Genomic DNA, 16,445 nt, shown 5'->3' on the forward strand with positions numbered 1-16,445 from the left:
GTCACTAGTGACCTAACCAGTGACTTCAGTGGCTTGATATTCTTCCAAACTGTAGCAACTGTGTAATGTTCTAGGATCAGTTTTTGCTTATAATACTATTTCCTTAAATACAAGGCAACCATGCGTTCAAGGCAAAGCTTCCTGCCCACTTTTCAGAGGGCAAAAGGCTGACCTTGAATAAAAAACAATCACTCTTTTTTCCAAATTCCCACCCAACCTAAGACACTAATTTTGTGCCTCCTACTTCCTGAACCTTCTTACCTCCCACCATCCCCTCTCCAGCCCTCTTTCTTTCCATTATTCAAGTTTATTTTATGAAATAAATTGTGGTACGTAAAGCTTTTAAAGTCTAAATAAAACCTGGTTTGTTTAATGATCTGTTCTATAATAATTTGGTAGATCAAAATTCCCTGGCCAGTCTGCCCTCATGTTTGCCAGTGTATAGACAGAATTCTTGCCATAGCTAAGGAGAATAACCAGGGGACAACTTATCACAGCTTTGACACAGTCAATATTTAGGGCACTTGGCTTCCAATCCAGTAATCTGCTATTTTCTACTAGTCTGGCTGCTGGAGGATCTACTCACTCTACACCAGGGTTTAAAAATAGTACATATACGGTTTTGAAATTTCACAGCGCAGTGCTCTCAGAGAAACAACTGAAGAGCTCTTTCTCTCACCTCTTTCAACTCTTGCTGTAACTGCGATACTGGAGGCTGGCGATGGGTCATAGCTCTGAACCCTTGGCTTAAAATTCCCCAGAGGAAGATGTCAATTCTCAGAATTGTAGGAAATTGAGGAGTAGGACTCAAAATTATGGGTCTGTCCCCAGGTGGGCAGCCGCAATACTGGACAATTAAGGTACAGCTATCAAAGCTGATATATTTGGCTTATTTATTCCAGTACTGAAATAATTCCTGTCCTCCATTCCTTCAGTCCAAATATACATCAAAGTCATCTTATTTCATAGCCTCAGATGTTTACCTTGGATGTGGCCTCTGAAGGGTTGGTCCTTTCAGCATCTGACACTACTTTCTCAAATAATTTTAGAAGCCATTTTTTGGATTTAGACCAGTTCCTGTGAAGAAAAGCAGCAAACAAGAAGCACTTAACTGAGGCAGCACAAACCAACATTTCCTTTTCCATAAGAAGGACGCCTCAATTTCTTTCCAAAAGCCCATGGGCAGCAGTCAGTTGATGAATAGCCAAGTGTCAGTCTGACTGACAGTAGTGTTGACTTCACCTTGGCCAGACCTCATCCCACAGCCAGGACCTGCGACTGCAAGACTGCTGCATTTTCATATCTATTCCACAACAGGTTTTCATTGTGGCTTTGGACAATCGTGTAAGTCAATCTTTTCAAGAATGATCTCCCCTGAGAAAATAAAGGCCACATTTGTAGAACACCCTTAGTCCTTTCTGAAGGCTATTTTGAGGTGCTCGAGGTGCTGTCACGGCCCTGAGAGCACTGACAAGCTCCCTTCCTTGGAGCCTGATTACCCCTAGCCAAAGTCAGCTCTGCAACAGTACAGCCACATAACCTGGGATCAGTCGGCTGGGAAAACAGCTAAGGTATGGGAAAGGGCAGAGGGATGCCTCGTTGGGGACACCCTCAGCTTGGGACTCACATTTAGGCTCAGGCCTTTGCCCCTTGCCCAGTGCTGCTGCTCCCTGGCAGGTCCAAGCTGGACCCTGCCCACCTAAGCAAGGCTGTTTCCGCTTTCTGCCAGGAAAATGCAGCAGACAAGGCTTGAACATTTTTGAAGCACCTAGCTGAGAGCCTGCCTGGCCCGAGGGTGCACCATTGATAAAGACAGCACATCATCCTCCAGGGGAAACGTCTCTTGCGGTTGATATCCCAGCAAGCAAAATGCCTGTAATGGGTACACCGTGGGCATCATCTCAACTCCGTTACCTCAGGAAGAACTCGGGCATCTGAGAAGCGTATTCAAAGTCCTCATCGTACTTCTGAAAATGTTCTTCAAACTCCTTGATTTCACTCTGACTTGTCGGGAAGATGCCTTTCCCAAACAAAGTGTTCACCACTGCTGGATACATGACATGCCTGCAAGGACAAGATCCCCGTGACATACAGGCCAAGGGGAAGCTGTTGCAGCAGCTTTAGGTGAGGATGCGGCGCATTGAATTGCCAACACAAGAAGTGCTGGACTCAAGCGTCACGCCAGTATTGAGGAGCTGGCACAAGCCTCACACCTCACAGCCTTATTGCAGATTTTAAGCAGAGGCTGGGAGATACACGGACCTCAGGCTGTGGCTGACCTTCCTCAGTTAGCGTCTGGTCACTTGGGCGCTGGCATCCCCTTCTCCCCATTAACCACCCCTCTTATTTCAGGTTATCCCATGCAGATCTTCCAGGCATTGCACAACCCCTTCTGCAACCAAACACCCCAAGAAATCCTTCCTCTGGCTGCAGCTTTCCTGGACTGAACAATGCTGATTTGTCTTCTTTTTATCTCAGCCCTTCCCTGTTTGCTCCTCTGTTATCCTGCAAACCCTGAGCCCATTTCCCAGGCTACTTCACCTGCACTCAAGCTCTGAGAAACCCTTACTCTGGGTCTTTTGCTGGGTTCCAGCCACTGCTAAACACGTTTCAGGCAACGGCTCTTTCAATTTCCTGCTTTCCTACAGATCATAAGGAAGATGGAGCCACCTGCTGGCTCTATGGATTTAACTTTGAAGCAGCTAAATAACAATTATCTGGGGCATTGCATTCCAATTCTTCTATCCTGTGTTGTCTGGCAAAACCATAAGAACAGATGACAGTCAGCACAGATTTACTGTGGATGACTCTTACGGATTCTGTAATCTGTTTATCATCTAGCCTAAGACTTTTGGGGGGGACTGAGGGCTGGGAGGTTTCAAAGCCCCTTTCTTCCACATTTTTCCCCAGCTAATCCAAACCACAATACTTGAAGTGACAGGTGCTCAGCGTTTTTGCTGCAGTAAAAAGCTGTATCTTAGATGTGTTGTGCAGAAGTCAGCAAGAGACAACCTGGATGTGAGGTCGTAGAAAAAGGTCCAAGCCAAAGGCAGTATTCAAATTGTAGTCCTGATGGACAGGGAAAATACAGGTGTTGTCCCAGATGATCAGGAAGAAGGAGGAGTTAAAAGCTCTGTTGTTGTCACATGAAACTCTCAGTAAAGGGACTTTTTTACATGAAGCTCTGGCAGCAAAGTCAGTTGCAGAACTCTTACTTAAGTTTTGGACTAGCCTTGGTCCAAAACACACAGGGAAGGTTTTCATCCTGCTGCAGACCAATCATTTTGTCTGTTCATAAGTTCTTTATAAACATGTGAAACTTCTATCCCTTCTTTTGGGAAACAGGGTTTGTTGGAAAATGCTGTGTTTTCTTTTTTCTTCCAAATAGGTAACTCAGATGTTTCTTCTAGTGGGGAGAAACACCTTTAGATGAAACCCTGCTCACTCTGTGAGCCACCTGAAACCATGACGCAGGGACAAGTATCCTGACACAGCTTGTCTAAGACCTGTGAGTCTGAGCTGCACCTGCTTTACGGCAACATCTCTGCTCCAATATAGTCACCCATGTGTTAGAGACGTGCTGCAGAACTCCCTTACCTTACCAGGTCATTGAGGTTGCCTGTGCCCTCCGTGCCCAGGTGTGCCATGTGCTCATGTAGTTCCTTACACAAAGTGCCCGTGAACATGTGCAGATTAGAAGGACCCATTTTTCCCTTCATCATGCTGTAGAGGTTACCATGGTTCTGATAAAATGCTTCTGCAGGGACGGAAACTAAATACAAAAAGAAAGAGAAATGTTTTGGGAAGTAGATGAAGTAGATGAAGTACATCTTCACTGAAAGATAGCGTGAAAATTTTTACACATAACTGTGACTTTAATTTAAATGCCTTAACCCTCATTTTCCTAGAGTAAAATTCCCAGAAAGCTTCCTTCTAACCCTGTAAAGATTTTGGTGAGCCCTCTGCTTCTACCAGTCTGTGTAACATCTTCCTGCCTCATGAAGCTTCAGTGCCAGAATCAACAACTCAGAGATTTCCCCCTAGCTTCCCTGTGGATGTACAGGGATGGGCATGCACTCCACAAAACTGACTGACGTGAAAAATAATTGATCCAAGAAAAAAACAGTTTGGGTCTTCGTGATATGGTAAATAGTGTCAGTCATACCAGGAGAGGCTGAGAGAGCTGGGACAGATCAGTCTGGAGAAGAGAAGGCTCAGGGGGATCTTGTCAGTGCAGATAAATATCTGGTGGTGGGAGTAGTGAAGACGAGGCCAGGATTTACTCAGGGCAGGAGGCAACAGGCACAAACGGGAATACAGGAGATTCCACTGAGAATTAGGAAAGTCTTTGTTGCGAGGATAGTCAAACACAGACGCAGGCTGCCCAGAGAGGCGGAGGAGTCTCCACCCTTGGAGATACTCAAAACCCAACTGGCCACAGCCATGAGCAACCTGCTGTTGCTGGCATTGCTCCGAGCAGGGGCTTGGACTAGGTGATCTCCAGCGGTGCCTTCCAGCCACAGGGATTGTGTGGTTCTGTGATTTAATCCCTTTGCCAGCGTGCTTCTCTCTCATTTCACAGTTGAAAATTGCCAAACTACTCGAAGAATTCCCATCTGTGCAATTCCACATGGGTCTAAGTCCATGAGCTGATGGAGCACGCCACTGCGATGGGACATATACCTCATCCTTTCTAATGATTGTTGTACAACAGGGTAACCGCTAATTATTGCTACCAGCTGATTTTCAAATTAAATGATAGGACAACATACTATTGCTCCAAACCTGGTACACAAGGGTGGAGTGTCTAGCTGAAGAAAAGGACCCGATCTCAAACTGGGGTTGCTTGATGATAAAAGTAACAACAGTCCCCGGTTCAGAAACCTTTGATCCCTTGAGACTGAATCCAAATCACTTAGCAGGCTTCCAGTGCTGCACCCATGAAGGAATTTCATTTTGCCTTCATTTTGTACCATGGTCGTGGGTTAAGATAAGCATTTAAGGCATGATCAAAAAGCCAATGGGCTTTGGATTAGGCTTTAATGTTCCTCGGTAACTGGATTTGATTTCCATTAAAAAAGAGGTAGGTCTCATTTACCTGCATTCTCGACAGCTTGTTGTACCGCCTGTTCAAAATTTAAGTCTTTAGATTTAAAAAATGCTTCAGTTCCTTCTTCCTCAGTCACAAAAGTAAACCGTTTTCCCAGAGCGAATATTGTGAATACAGGCCCGTGCTGGAACAAACAAAGATTTCATATTATTGTATTGTTAACACATTTGACGGGAGCCCCAACAGGACTTCAGTACTGCTGAGAGGCCAGGAGGGGGGACCTGCTCCTTCCTGCTCTCTGGACACCCTGGCTTAAAGATGAACGTGAATCAGACCCAAATTTGTAGATTTAGAGACCAGAAGGGAACATCACAGGGGCCTGTCTGACCTCTTGCAGGGTAGAAGATATTCCTTCCCTGAGATTAACATTTTATATTTGAATTACATTACAGTTCAAACAATACAGCCTACCTGGATTTAAAGAACCCAAGGGATGGGTTATCTACTGTGTCCCTTGGCTGCCATAACGAAGTACCCACACTGTAAAAATTCATAATCCTATGGATTTTTCAATTACATTTTCAATCTACATTTTTTAACAAAAACTCCCCACTCCTGCAACCTTTTAAATTTTTTTCCTTTTCTTTTCTGGTTTAAAGGTGCTGCCAGTACCAATGATTTCTTTCTTGTACAGGTGTTTAAAGATTAATATCAAAATAGCTAACAAGCTCTGAGCAGAATAGATGGAGTTTGTTGAAACTTATATTCAGGGAAGGTTTCTGATGCCATAAATCACTTTTGTTTTCCCTTAATCTAGTATTCTAGAGCCCTCTCAAAATTTTCAGCAATAAGTATTCACTTCTGAATTCCTACATTATGAAAAAGATCACCGATATTTGTGGATACTCTAAAATAGCATGCAAATGTGCAATATCTACTGGCTGTCAGATTTAGGCATAAAAGATCAAACTTAGGAAATGAAGCAGCTTTAGCATCTTTTCCTTAGTCAAGGCAGTTTCTGCTCACAGGCAAAAGGCTTGGAAAGCAAAAGCCCAGCATTCACATTTATATGCACATCACCTTCTTTTGGGAAAGTTATTGTACATATGGAAGGGTTTAGGGCTTTCATAAACTCTCGAGGCACATCAGGGAACTAGATTTTCTTTTCCAGGTTACATTGCTGACAAGGGTGAGAAGTTGTTTTCTGTTGATCTGTCTGGAGTACTGAAAAGCCTCGAATCCACCTTGCTCACAGGGTTTATGCCATTGACTTTAACCACTTCTTTCATTGTCTGTGTCTGTATTGTAAAGCCTGCTTCATCAAAATCTCTTTGAAGCCGAAGAAAAGATTCCTCCTGACACCAATTGAATTTTGATTGTGTCCTTCAGCTGTAAATTATTAAAGAAAGAATGACTGTTTAAACTCTCTGGGTGACAATAAATAAAATCTTGTTTTAATAATAGCCAAATTGCTAAGGTTGCTTTTTTTTAATGGATAACAGCATGCCCTCATCATCAGACTGGGTAGAAATTAGCGAATTTGTCTGTGTTTGGTTTTAAATTAGATTTTTAAAATTTTAAATTATCATTAAAAAGTACTTAAACTAATTGTATAATAAAATTAAATTTGAACTAATAGCAACCTGCAATAACACTTAATTATTCAATTAAGGTCATCCTCAGTTAAAGATTTATTTTAGGTGATTACATGCCAGCAAGATGACTAAGGTCCCATTACAGACAACAGAGGTTGATCCTATGCAGTCACGGGAGCCTAAAAACCGATGCGTCTGACGAGCTCCTGCACAACTCTCTTTTGGAAGGTGAGCTGAAATGCCCTCAGACCCCACTGACAAGACTGACTCTGTGTCCACTGTCCATCAGTACAGCTTGGATGTCTTACCTGTGAACACCTACACAAACAATCTGGTTTCAAACCTTACCCAATTTCCTGCCATCTATTTAGAACAATTAAGATTTAACCAATATTAAACAAATTTGAAATAAAAAAAGCACCATGAAGGACCTCCAGAACAAGTCAGCCTCATTGAACAGCACAGTGATGGTGGATATTCAAAGACACATCTTTCAGAAAGTAGAATTTTGTGTCCAAACAGGAAAGTACAAATAAATATGATACCTGATAAGTTAAATGTAAAATTACAATACTCAGAAAGGTTTGAGGATCAAACTGCTAATGGCAATCCCCATCCCCAATAATAAAGACTTTTCAAAACATACCAGATGTAGGATGTCTCTGACTGTATTGCTGGGCCTGATAAATGCTCCAGGTGTAAAGAAACCAAGTGGGGAAGCAATCCGAGTGACCGATTACATCAGTATAAAACAAGCCCCACCCTGGAGCCTTTCACTGAGAGTGATGGACTGAGACCGTGTTTCAAAGGAAGTATTTAGTGGAATAGTCTTAAACAAGTGCTATGTAAATCAGTGACAAATACTTCAGTTCAAAACTCTAGAAGGATTAAAATATGAAACTGCAGAACCACCTACCGTGATCCGTTAAATCACCCTTAGCGACAGGAGGATGGACGGGCAAATGTGGTGCCTTTCTAAAGGGCTCCTGAAGAAGGACCTGGGAAGCCTCAAAGAGTTATTCCAGTACTCAGTGTTATTAAAGACCAGGATTAGTAGTGGATAAATAGGATGTACTGAAGAATACAGCTTTTAGGAAGACATGAGGATGTGTGGCCTTAAACATATTCCTAATTCACTCCTTAGAAGAAGGAATTAAAAGTTTACTCGTGATCTGGAGTAATGTGTGAATCTAACCTATGACAGACCTAGAAACATCATAGAAGGAGAAGCCCTAGAAGAATCACATTCCAAAATGACTCGAAGATCTATTATGCAAGTGCTAATAATTATTCTAGAGCTCTTACCTTGCTAGGAGAGGAGTGGAGAAAGGGCAGCAATGCAAGCCCATCCTGTGCCCACACCTTAATTTAATGTGTGTCTCTGCCCATTCCATCTCAGCAGGATATACTGAGCTAGGAAAGGCAAAGGGATGCACAGCAAACATGAATGGAAGTTTCAGTAAAAGGAGGCTAAGCGGAATTAGATCCCAGGGAAGGTGAAAATAGAATAATTATTCACAGTTCCTCATAATGTAAAAGCAAATGGGCACCTCTTAGAAGCTAGCTGGTTTAAAACCAGAGAGAATACTTTCTTCATATAGTTCATGATTAAATTATGGATTCATTGCTGTGGGATGCTGTGAAGCCAAAATTATACACAGGGCAACAAAAGGGATTAGGTTATCATAGTCAGGTTATCAGGTTATCATCTGGATGCAAATTCCAGCCTAGGAAGTCCCTAAAGTGCTGATGACCAGAAGCTGGGAAGATAAAAGCAGAAGACAGCGTACTGTGATCTGGGTGCGCTCCTGTTACTGAGCATCTACTAACAGCTGCCATTCGAGACAGACACCTGAATAAACATCTGACCCCATATAGTAATGCTGACGTTCTAATGTAATAAAAACAGCTACTGGAACAAGCTGTCAGGCAGTTCTGCATTTACCATCACTGTGTTACAGGTGGGTACCAGCGAAGCATGGGCATTGCCTGCCAACACTGTGTCCCAGTTTCTGTCTGCAACAGTGTTTAAGGAAACCTGACGACATACAGAGATACAGAAAGCAAAATAAATATTCTCTTAGGATTTAGGGCCTATGAAGTTGCTTTCACTCATGAAAGCTTTTTTTCCAGAGACTGGGAAACACTGCACAAAACAGTGGTGCCATGATGAGAGGCAGATCTGAGCCTAACAGGAAAGTAACACTCCAGAGAAATAAAAACTTCAGAAGGATGTTCTCCAAAATCCCAAAGGAAGGAAGTCAGGGAAACAGCCATTTTTCCCAGGGGCACTGCCTGGCAGGGAGCAACCTCCCTTGGCTGAGACAGCTGCAGTTGTGTCAAGGCTCATGTTGGGAGCTAGGTGCACTGGGCTGGTTTTCTCCCCCTTGGCATGTGCACATACACAAGTTCAATGCCATGTCCCCTCTTCACCTCAGGGACTTTAGCATTTTGGTCTTCTGTGCATGGGACAAGGGTCACAGACCATTAGTGACCCAGATGTGGACACTGTCTTCAGAAACACACCACCAGAAGCCTTGTCCTCTTTTCCAGCCTGTTTTCCCTCCACCAAACCTCAAGCAGGATGCACATCCCTTGCCACGTAACCCAGTGAGCCACCCCTCACGCAACCACACACAGAGAATAAGGCTGAGAGGTGTCTAGCTGAGTCCTGAGACACAGCACCATGTCCCAAACACAATCAACACTGAGAATGATGCATATGGATCCACAGGTCCATAAACAGTGCAGAAGAACCTCATGGGTTTAACTAAGGTTTCCTTGTTAGCTTAATTAGCAGACTGCTGAGAAGCATTTGAAGGGAGCAACGAGTCAAGAGCTTTTGGGTAAAAATGAAGGGGTGGGCAAATATGGGTAACACTGTTGTGCGCATTTGTTACAGGCCATCTGATCAGGAAGAGGAAGTCGATGAAGCCTTCTGAAGGCAGCTGGAAGTAGCCTCACAATCACAGGCCCTGGTTCTCATGGGGGACTTCAACCACCCTGATATTTGCTGGAAAAGCAACACGGTGAGCCATGCACGATCCCGGAGGTTTCTGCAGAGCATCAAGGATAACTTTTTGACACAGGTGGTGAAGGACCCAATGAGGTGAGATGCACTGCTGGACCTTCTACTAACAAACAGAGAAAGTCTGGTTGAGGATGTAAGGGTTGGGGGTTGCCTTGGCTGCAGTGACCACAAAATGGTGGAGTTCAGGATCCTGCATGGTAGAAGCAGGGTAACAAGCAGGGTTATAACCCTGGACTTCAGGAGGTCCAACTTTGGCCTCTTTAAACACCTGCGTGGAAGAATCCCATGAGTTAGGGCTCTGGAAGGCAGTGGGGTCCAAGAGAGTTGGTAAATATTCAATTACCACTTCCCCCAAGCTCAAGACTGGTGCATCCCTGTGAGGAAGAAGTCAAGCAAAGGAGCCAGGAGACCTGCATGGATGAACAAAGAGCTGCTAGAGAAACTCAGATGGAAGAAGGAGGTTTACAGTATGTGGAAAAGGGACTGGCCACTTGGGAGGAATAAAGGAACGTTGTCAGGGTATGCAGAGATGCGACGAGGAAGGCCAAGGCCCAGTTGGAACCCAATCCAGCAAGAGACATCAACGATAAACAGAAGGGCTTCTTTAAATAGATCAGTAGTAAAAGAAAGACTGGGGAAACCATGGGCCTGCTGCTGAATGAGGTGGGTGCCCTGATAGCGCAGGATGCAGAGAAGGCAGTTACTGAATGCCGTCTTTGCTTCAGTCTTTACTGCTAAGGCTGGTCCTCAGGCCTCCCAGCCCCCAGAGATGAGAGAGAATCTGGAGAAAGGAAGACTTACCATCAGCTGAGTAGGATTAGGTCAGAGATCACCTAGGCAAACTGGATCCTCACAACTCTATGGACCCCGATGGGATGCACCCCAATGAGTGCTGAGGGAGCTGGCGGATGCTCTCATTGAGCCACTCTCCATCATCTTTGAAAGGTCATGGAGGACAGGAGAGGTGCCTAAGGACTGGAGGGTAGCCAGTGTCACTCTAGTTTTCAGAAAGGGAAAGGAGGAGGACCTGGAGAACTATAGGCCAGTCAGCCTCAACTCCATCCCTGGAAAGGTGATTGAACAGTTCATTCTGGAGGTCATCTCCAGGCATGTAGAGGAAAAGAAGATTATGAGAACTAGTCAACATGGATTCACCAAGGGAAGATCATGCCTGACCAACCTGATAGCCTTCTAGGGTTGCATGACTGGCTGGATCATGCAGTCATGGCTGGGAGAGCAGTGGATGTTGTTTACCTCGACTTCAGCAAGGCTTATGATACTGTCTCCCATAATACTCTCATAGACAAGCTAAGGAGGTGTGGGTTGGATGAGAGGACAGTAAGGTGGACAGAGAAGTGGCTCAGCAACAGAATTCAGAGGGTCGTGATCAGTGGAGCAGAGTCTGGATGGAGGTCTGTCACTAGTGGTGTTCCCCAAGGGTCTGTGCTGGGTCCAGTCCTGTTCAACATAGTCATCAATGGCCTGGACAAAGGGACAGAGCGTAACCTCAGCAAGTTCACTGATGATACCAAGCTGGGAGGAGTGGCTAATATACCAGAAGGCTGTGCTGCCATCCAGTGAAACCTGGACAGGCTGGAGAGCTGGGCTGAGGGGAACCTCATGAAATTCAACAAGACCAAGTGTAAGGACCTGCCCCTGGGGAGGAACAACCCCATGCACCAGTACAGGCTGAGGGCTGAACTACTGGAAAGCAGCTCTGTTGAGAAGGACCTGGGAGTGCTGGTGGGCAGCAAGGTGACCATGGGCCAGCAACGTGCCCTTGTGGCCAAGAAGGCTAACACTGTCCTGGGGTGCATTAAAAGGAATGTGGCCAGCAGGGTGAGGGAGGTTATCCTCCCCCTCTACTCTGCCCTAGTGAGACCACATTTGGAGTGCTGTGTCCAGTTTTGGCCCCCTGAGTTCAAGGACAGGGAACTGCTTGAGCAAGTCCAGCGGAGAGCTACCAAGATCATCTGGGGACTGGAGCATCTCCCTTATCAGGAAAGGCTGAGAGACCTGGGTTTGTTCAGCCTGGAGAAGACTGATGGGGGATCTTATCAACACTTATAAATATCTAAAGGGTGGGTGTCAGGACGATGGGACTAGGCTCTTTTCAATAGTGCCCAATGCCAGGACAAGGAGCGATGGGCACAAGTTGGAACGCAGGACGTTCTACCTTAATATGAGGACAAACCCCTTCCCTGTGCGGGTGCCAGGGCAGGGGCACAGGCTGCCCAGGGAGGCTGTGGAGTCCCTTCCCTGGAGACATTCACACCCCGCCTGGATGCAGTCCTGTGCCCCCTGCTCTGGGTGTGCCTGCTCAAGCAGGGGGTGGGATGGGATGATCTCCAGAGGTGCCTTCCAACCCCCGCCATTCTGTGATTCTGTGAAACTCATTAACCCTTATCATGTTCACCAGGGAAAACGGGGACCCACATCCTCTGAAACCCTCATTAAGCAGCTCTACCTGTATTTTATGTTGCAAGATGGCTCTGGTTACTCACCCTGCCCATCCCAGACTGCCTGCAAAACTGCTTTAACTAGCCAGGCAGCTGTAGGAGGAAGAGGTGGTATCTTTTATTAGACCAGAGATTAAATATTTTATTAGAAGAGGGGATCTTTCTTTTCTTAGACCCACTAATGACAGAAGGGGAAAACCAGAGAATTCTTCCAGCCCACGTCTTCTTCTGTAGGAGGAAAACAAAAGAACCAAACTTCAAGCAAAGGCAAGTTGGAAGCAGTGGAAGTCTGCTGTGTTACTCCAGGACTTGAGAGAAAAAGCAGTGAGGGGTATCGACAAAAGGGACTCTAATAAGAAATCTAACTCTTTAAGAGAGAAAAATAAATGAGTGTCACTTTGACACGCTGAAGGATTAATCCAGGGGAGAAATTTTCTATTTGCAAAAGCCTCCCCCAAAGCTAATGACCCTACGGAGCTGAAGAGGTTTCACACTACCTGCAGCTTGTTTCTGCACTAACTTTTACAAGAGCTGCTTGCTCGTACTAAGGACACTTAACCCTGTTCCGGCAATATTAAGGAGCTTGGAATTACTGCAGATGTATTTTGCAACCCTTGTAATGGCTGTTAATGACCCCTTTGGCAAAAGCACTGTTTTTTTTGGCTGTACTATGCTACACTGCCTACTCCTTTAAAATGGAGCAGGCAGGAAAAGGCTTACCTTTCCTGGCCGCAGCACATCGTGCCAGTGTGGGAGGTGGGAAGGGGGGCAGACTGCCTGGGATGTTTAAGGAGAGGAAGGGGAGAACAGGAGAGTAGCCCTCGCCAGAGACAGGGACACTGCCGGATGATCGTGCTGCAGGCAGGCACCAGCCTGGGGGGAAGGGATGGAAAGGTCCTTCTTGGCCCAGGGGGACTGCAGGGAGAGGTCACACATCACAAAGACACTGAGTTGCTGGACTAAGAAAAACTTCAAAAGACGGGTCCTGTCTGCAAACTCACCATAAAGGAGAGATATGTGAGAAAGCCTTCTCTTTCTGCTTTGCCTTATTTTGAGTTTTCTCCCACTGAAAATGTTTCTTTTTCTAGTTTTGGTCCCAACAAAACCTGGGGCTCATAAAGTCCTTCAGGTGTTTCCGATGTGTTCAGATATGTCAGCAGCTGCCATAGACTCAACAGTGGCCTAAAGGGTCTCCAGGCAAATGAACACAAAATTAATGGGCCCAGAGCTGTGAAGTTTGCATTTGTACTTCAGTACATTCTTCAGTATGCAAAAGTTTTGCTCATTCCATCTGTGAATGAACCCCAGAAAGGACTCTTCTGTCAGGTTTGTTTTAAAATTTTGTCAAAGAGATTTTGCCAAAAGCTTCCTGGGAAAAAAAGGCAACTAAAGCAAACTTAAGTCATGGTGAAACGTGTGTCCCAGAAGGGACCACACTGGAAAGGACAGTTTGGCAGGCTGCTTTAATCCGCCACCAGTATATGTTTTCAATGGAATGAGGAGGTTCTCTAACAGCCTCGTATCAGACAAGTCAAAGAAAAATTATGATTTTTTTTTAAGTGAGGCTTGATCAGTTTATTTAAAGGATTATATGGCATGGTTTCTGAAATAGTAGGAGAATGGACTGGAATGAGTTTTCTTCCAGTCCTGCATTTCTGTCCTAAGATGAATGAACAAATAACCAATCATGGTATGCACAGATGAAAGATACAGGAAAGACATAGTAATATAAGGTTAAAACCAGCCTATTAAGCTCAAAGAATCCAAGGAACTCCAGATCATACACATGAGCTTATTCTGAGGTGCACCCAATGCGCTTTAATACAAGATTGACAGCTCTTGATGTTCTTACACCTCATACTTCAGCTGACTGTACTTGAACCTCTGCTTTCATTTAACACCATGAGTTTATAACAACCATGGCTGCCAAGTACTACAAATATGAAACCTCATAGTTCAAAACAAGAAAGCAAATTTTAAATATCCAGAACTTATTTATATTTTTTTCAAATATCAGGATGTTACCGTGGTTTCATTTTTAGCTAGTTTTTGCAAGCAGTGGGCTGTGTGATCCTTCAGTATTGAACACTTGAGGCTGACTATATTGCAGTAGCAGGTGATACCATCACTGAATGAAAATGGGAAACTGGGTTTTATGTTAGTTCGCATTAGCTGCCTAGAAATTAATCTCATCTAAATTACTCATTTAGGCTCTCTCTATCAGATAGACAGAGAAAGAAAAGCATGTCCAGGGGGTAAATCTTCACACCCATTTTAGAAAGTTTTTTAGGATGGAGACAGTTGCCTGCCATGCATGCCTGTGTCTCTCTTGAATATTGAGGGATATCAGCTGGTACTCAGAAATCTCACCTAACTTACTTTAGGTATGCAAATAATTAGTCTCCCGGTCACAGCACCTGGCACAGGGCTTTCCACATTATCTGAAACCAAGATGAACACGTAGCCAGACTGCAAAAGCAAAACAGCAGAGGTGGTGGGTCCAAACAGGATGATCACAGCACAGAGATCATGCCTGGATCGGATCCACAACTTAGCAACGTTACTGGTAGAAAGCTGTTCCTTCACCAGCTAAATGCTCTTGACATTACAAAATGTGACAGGAAATGGGCAAACTTAATGCAGAAGTTTCCCCTTGCCTCTCCCCTTGCAGGCAGCCACCCTGAGCATGCACCCACGAGCAGGCACGCCGTCACAGCCATTACCTTGCTTCTAGCTTGCTCTATAAACTCCAGAGGAGCCTTCCCGAACTGAAACGCAGCTCCAAACCAAGGGATCCAGCTCCTGATGCAAGGAGGGGAGCTCAGGTTTCTCGGCTGAAACAAAACAGCCTTGACAATAAGAAGTCCCAGGACTGCTGCCAAGAGGAGAGCAAGAGCCATTTTGCCTCTTTGCTGCCTACCGCATCAGCTGCTCTGCCTGCCGCAGCATCCAGCACAGCCGTGCTGGCCGGGATTACCCGAGTCAATGAATACAGCCTTTTTTATCAGTCTTGCCAGCTGATCACTGCCATGGAGACAAGCTGTCAAAGCACCAAGCAGCCCAGGGGACAAGCCCTTGTTTTCATAAAGGCAGAGCCAATTCTCCTCTGCTCTGGGACAAGGACCAACCCCACTGCTTGCAAAACTTACATGTCGCTGTGACATATCCTTGAACTTTGCACCAGTTGCTGGAAGGATACCCAAGCAGCCAGGGACACAGCCAGGGACACTGTCATAAAGCAGTGTGCTGCTTTCTTCAGTTAAAAAAATTTATTTTTTGGCAACATCAGGATTACGAAGCAGAGAGGCTGTGATTTGCAGGCATTTAGCTTTCAGCAAGGCAGATGGCAAGAAACTTCTGCAGGCATCATGTGAAGCAGTAAGACTTCTGAATAGTATGTCTCACCTGTCTGAGATCATGTCATTAAAGGCTAGATGTGTGTCCAGCATCTAAGGAGCAGAGAAAGGCTTTGGAGGTTGAATAGACAATTCAAAACCTGCTGGTGGCCCCTATAATATCACTGCAATGTCAGAAGACAAGATTTCAGAGAGGTCATATTGTTTTCTTTGCGTGTGTGGAAGTGGCACACCAAAATTATGTACAGAATTCATTAAGTATAAAAAAGCCTAGGAAGTGGTCTCAGAGCCTACCCACACACACCCTCAGCAAGTTTGAAGACAATACAAAACCAGGAGTAGTTGATAGACCAGATCAATGTGCTGCTATTCAAAGAAAGCTCAGCAGGCTGGAGAAATGGACAAATAGGGAGTTACCATAGAATCACAGAATACCAGGTTGGAAGGGACCTCAAGGATCACCTGGCCCAACTTTTCTGGGTGAAAAAAGTGACTTCATGAAGATCAGCAAAGGGAAATGCCAAGTCCTGCCCCTGAGGAGGAACAACCCATGTACACTGGTACACAGGCTGGGAGCGGCCTGGGTGGAAAGCAGCTATGCAGATCTGGGGTCCTGGTGGACACCAAGTTGAATGCGAGTCAGAAATGTGCCTTTGCCCTCAGTAGCACCCTGGGCTGCATTAGGAAGAGCGTTGCCAACAGGACAAGGGAGGTGATCCTCCCCCTCTGCTCAGTGCTGGCGGGATCCATCTGGGGTGCTGGTTCCAGTTCTAGGCTCCCCAGTGCAAGAGAGACATGGACAGACTGGACTGAGCCCAGTGAAGTGCCAAGAAGTTCATAAAGGAGCATCTGTCACTTGAGGAGAGGCTGAGAGAGCTGGGACAGTTCAGCCCGAAGAAGAGAAGGCTCAGGCGGATCTTACCAGTATGTATGAACACCTGAAGGCAGGGTGCA

The 16,445-nt window shown here is 45.3% G+C and overlaps 1 protein-coding gene across 11 annotated transcripts in view; it reads right to left on the reverse strand.

Moving 5' to 3' along the window:
* The window catches only part of CYP39A1 (cytochrome P450 family 39 subfamily A member 1), a 34,875-nt gene that overhangs the window by 13,720 nt on the left and 4,710 nt on the right, over nucleotides 1–16,445 (reverse strand). For 7 of the 11 annotated variants that reach the window (XM_075086642.1, XM_075086644.1, XM_075086641.1 and 4 more), the window contains 4 exons: nucleotides 5,099–5,234; nucleotides 3,598–3,772; nucleotides 1,915–2,064; nucleotides 984–1,077 (listed from right to left, as the gene is read on the reverse strand). In XM_075086642.1, the coding sequence (XP_074942743.1) occupies nucleotides 984–1,077; nucleotides 1,915–2,064; nucleotides 3,598–3,772; nucleotides 5,099–5,234 (555 nt within the window). Of the gene's footprint in view, nucleotides 1–983; nucleotides 1,078–1,914; nucleotides 2,065–3,597; nucleotides 3,773–5,098; nucleotides 5,235–14,858; nucleotides 15,258–16,445 lie in introns of those variants that run through there. The other 4 variants (XM_075086645.1, XM_075086652.1, XM_075086651.1 and 1 more) reach the window with 4 other exon arrangements.

This window comes from Phalacrocorax aristotelis, chromosome 3 (genome assembly GCF_949628215.1).
Source record: "Phalacrocorax aristotelis chromosome 3, bGulAri2.1, whole genome shotgun sequence".
Lineage (NCBI taxonomy): Eukaryota > Metazoa > Chordata > Aves > Suliformes > Phalacrocoracidae > Phalacrocorax > Phalacrocorax aristotelis.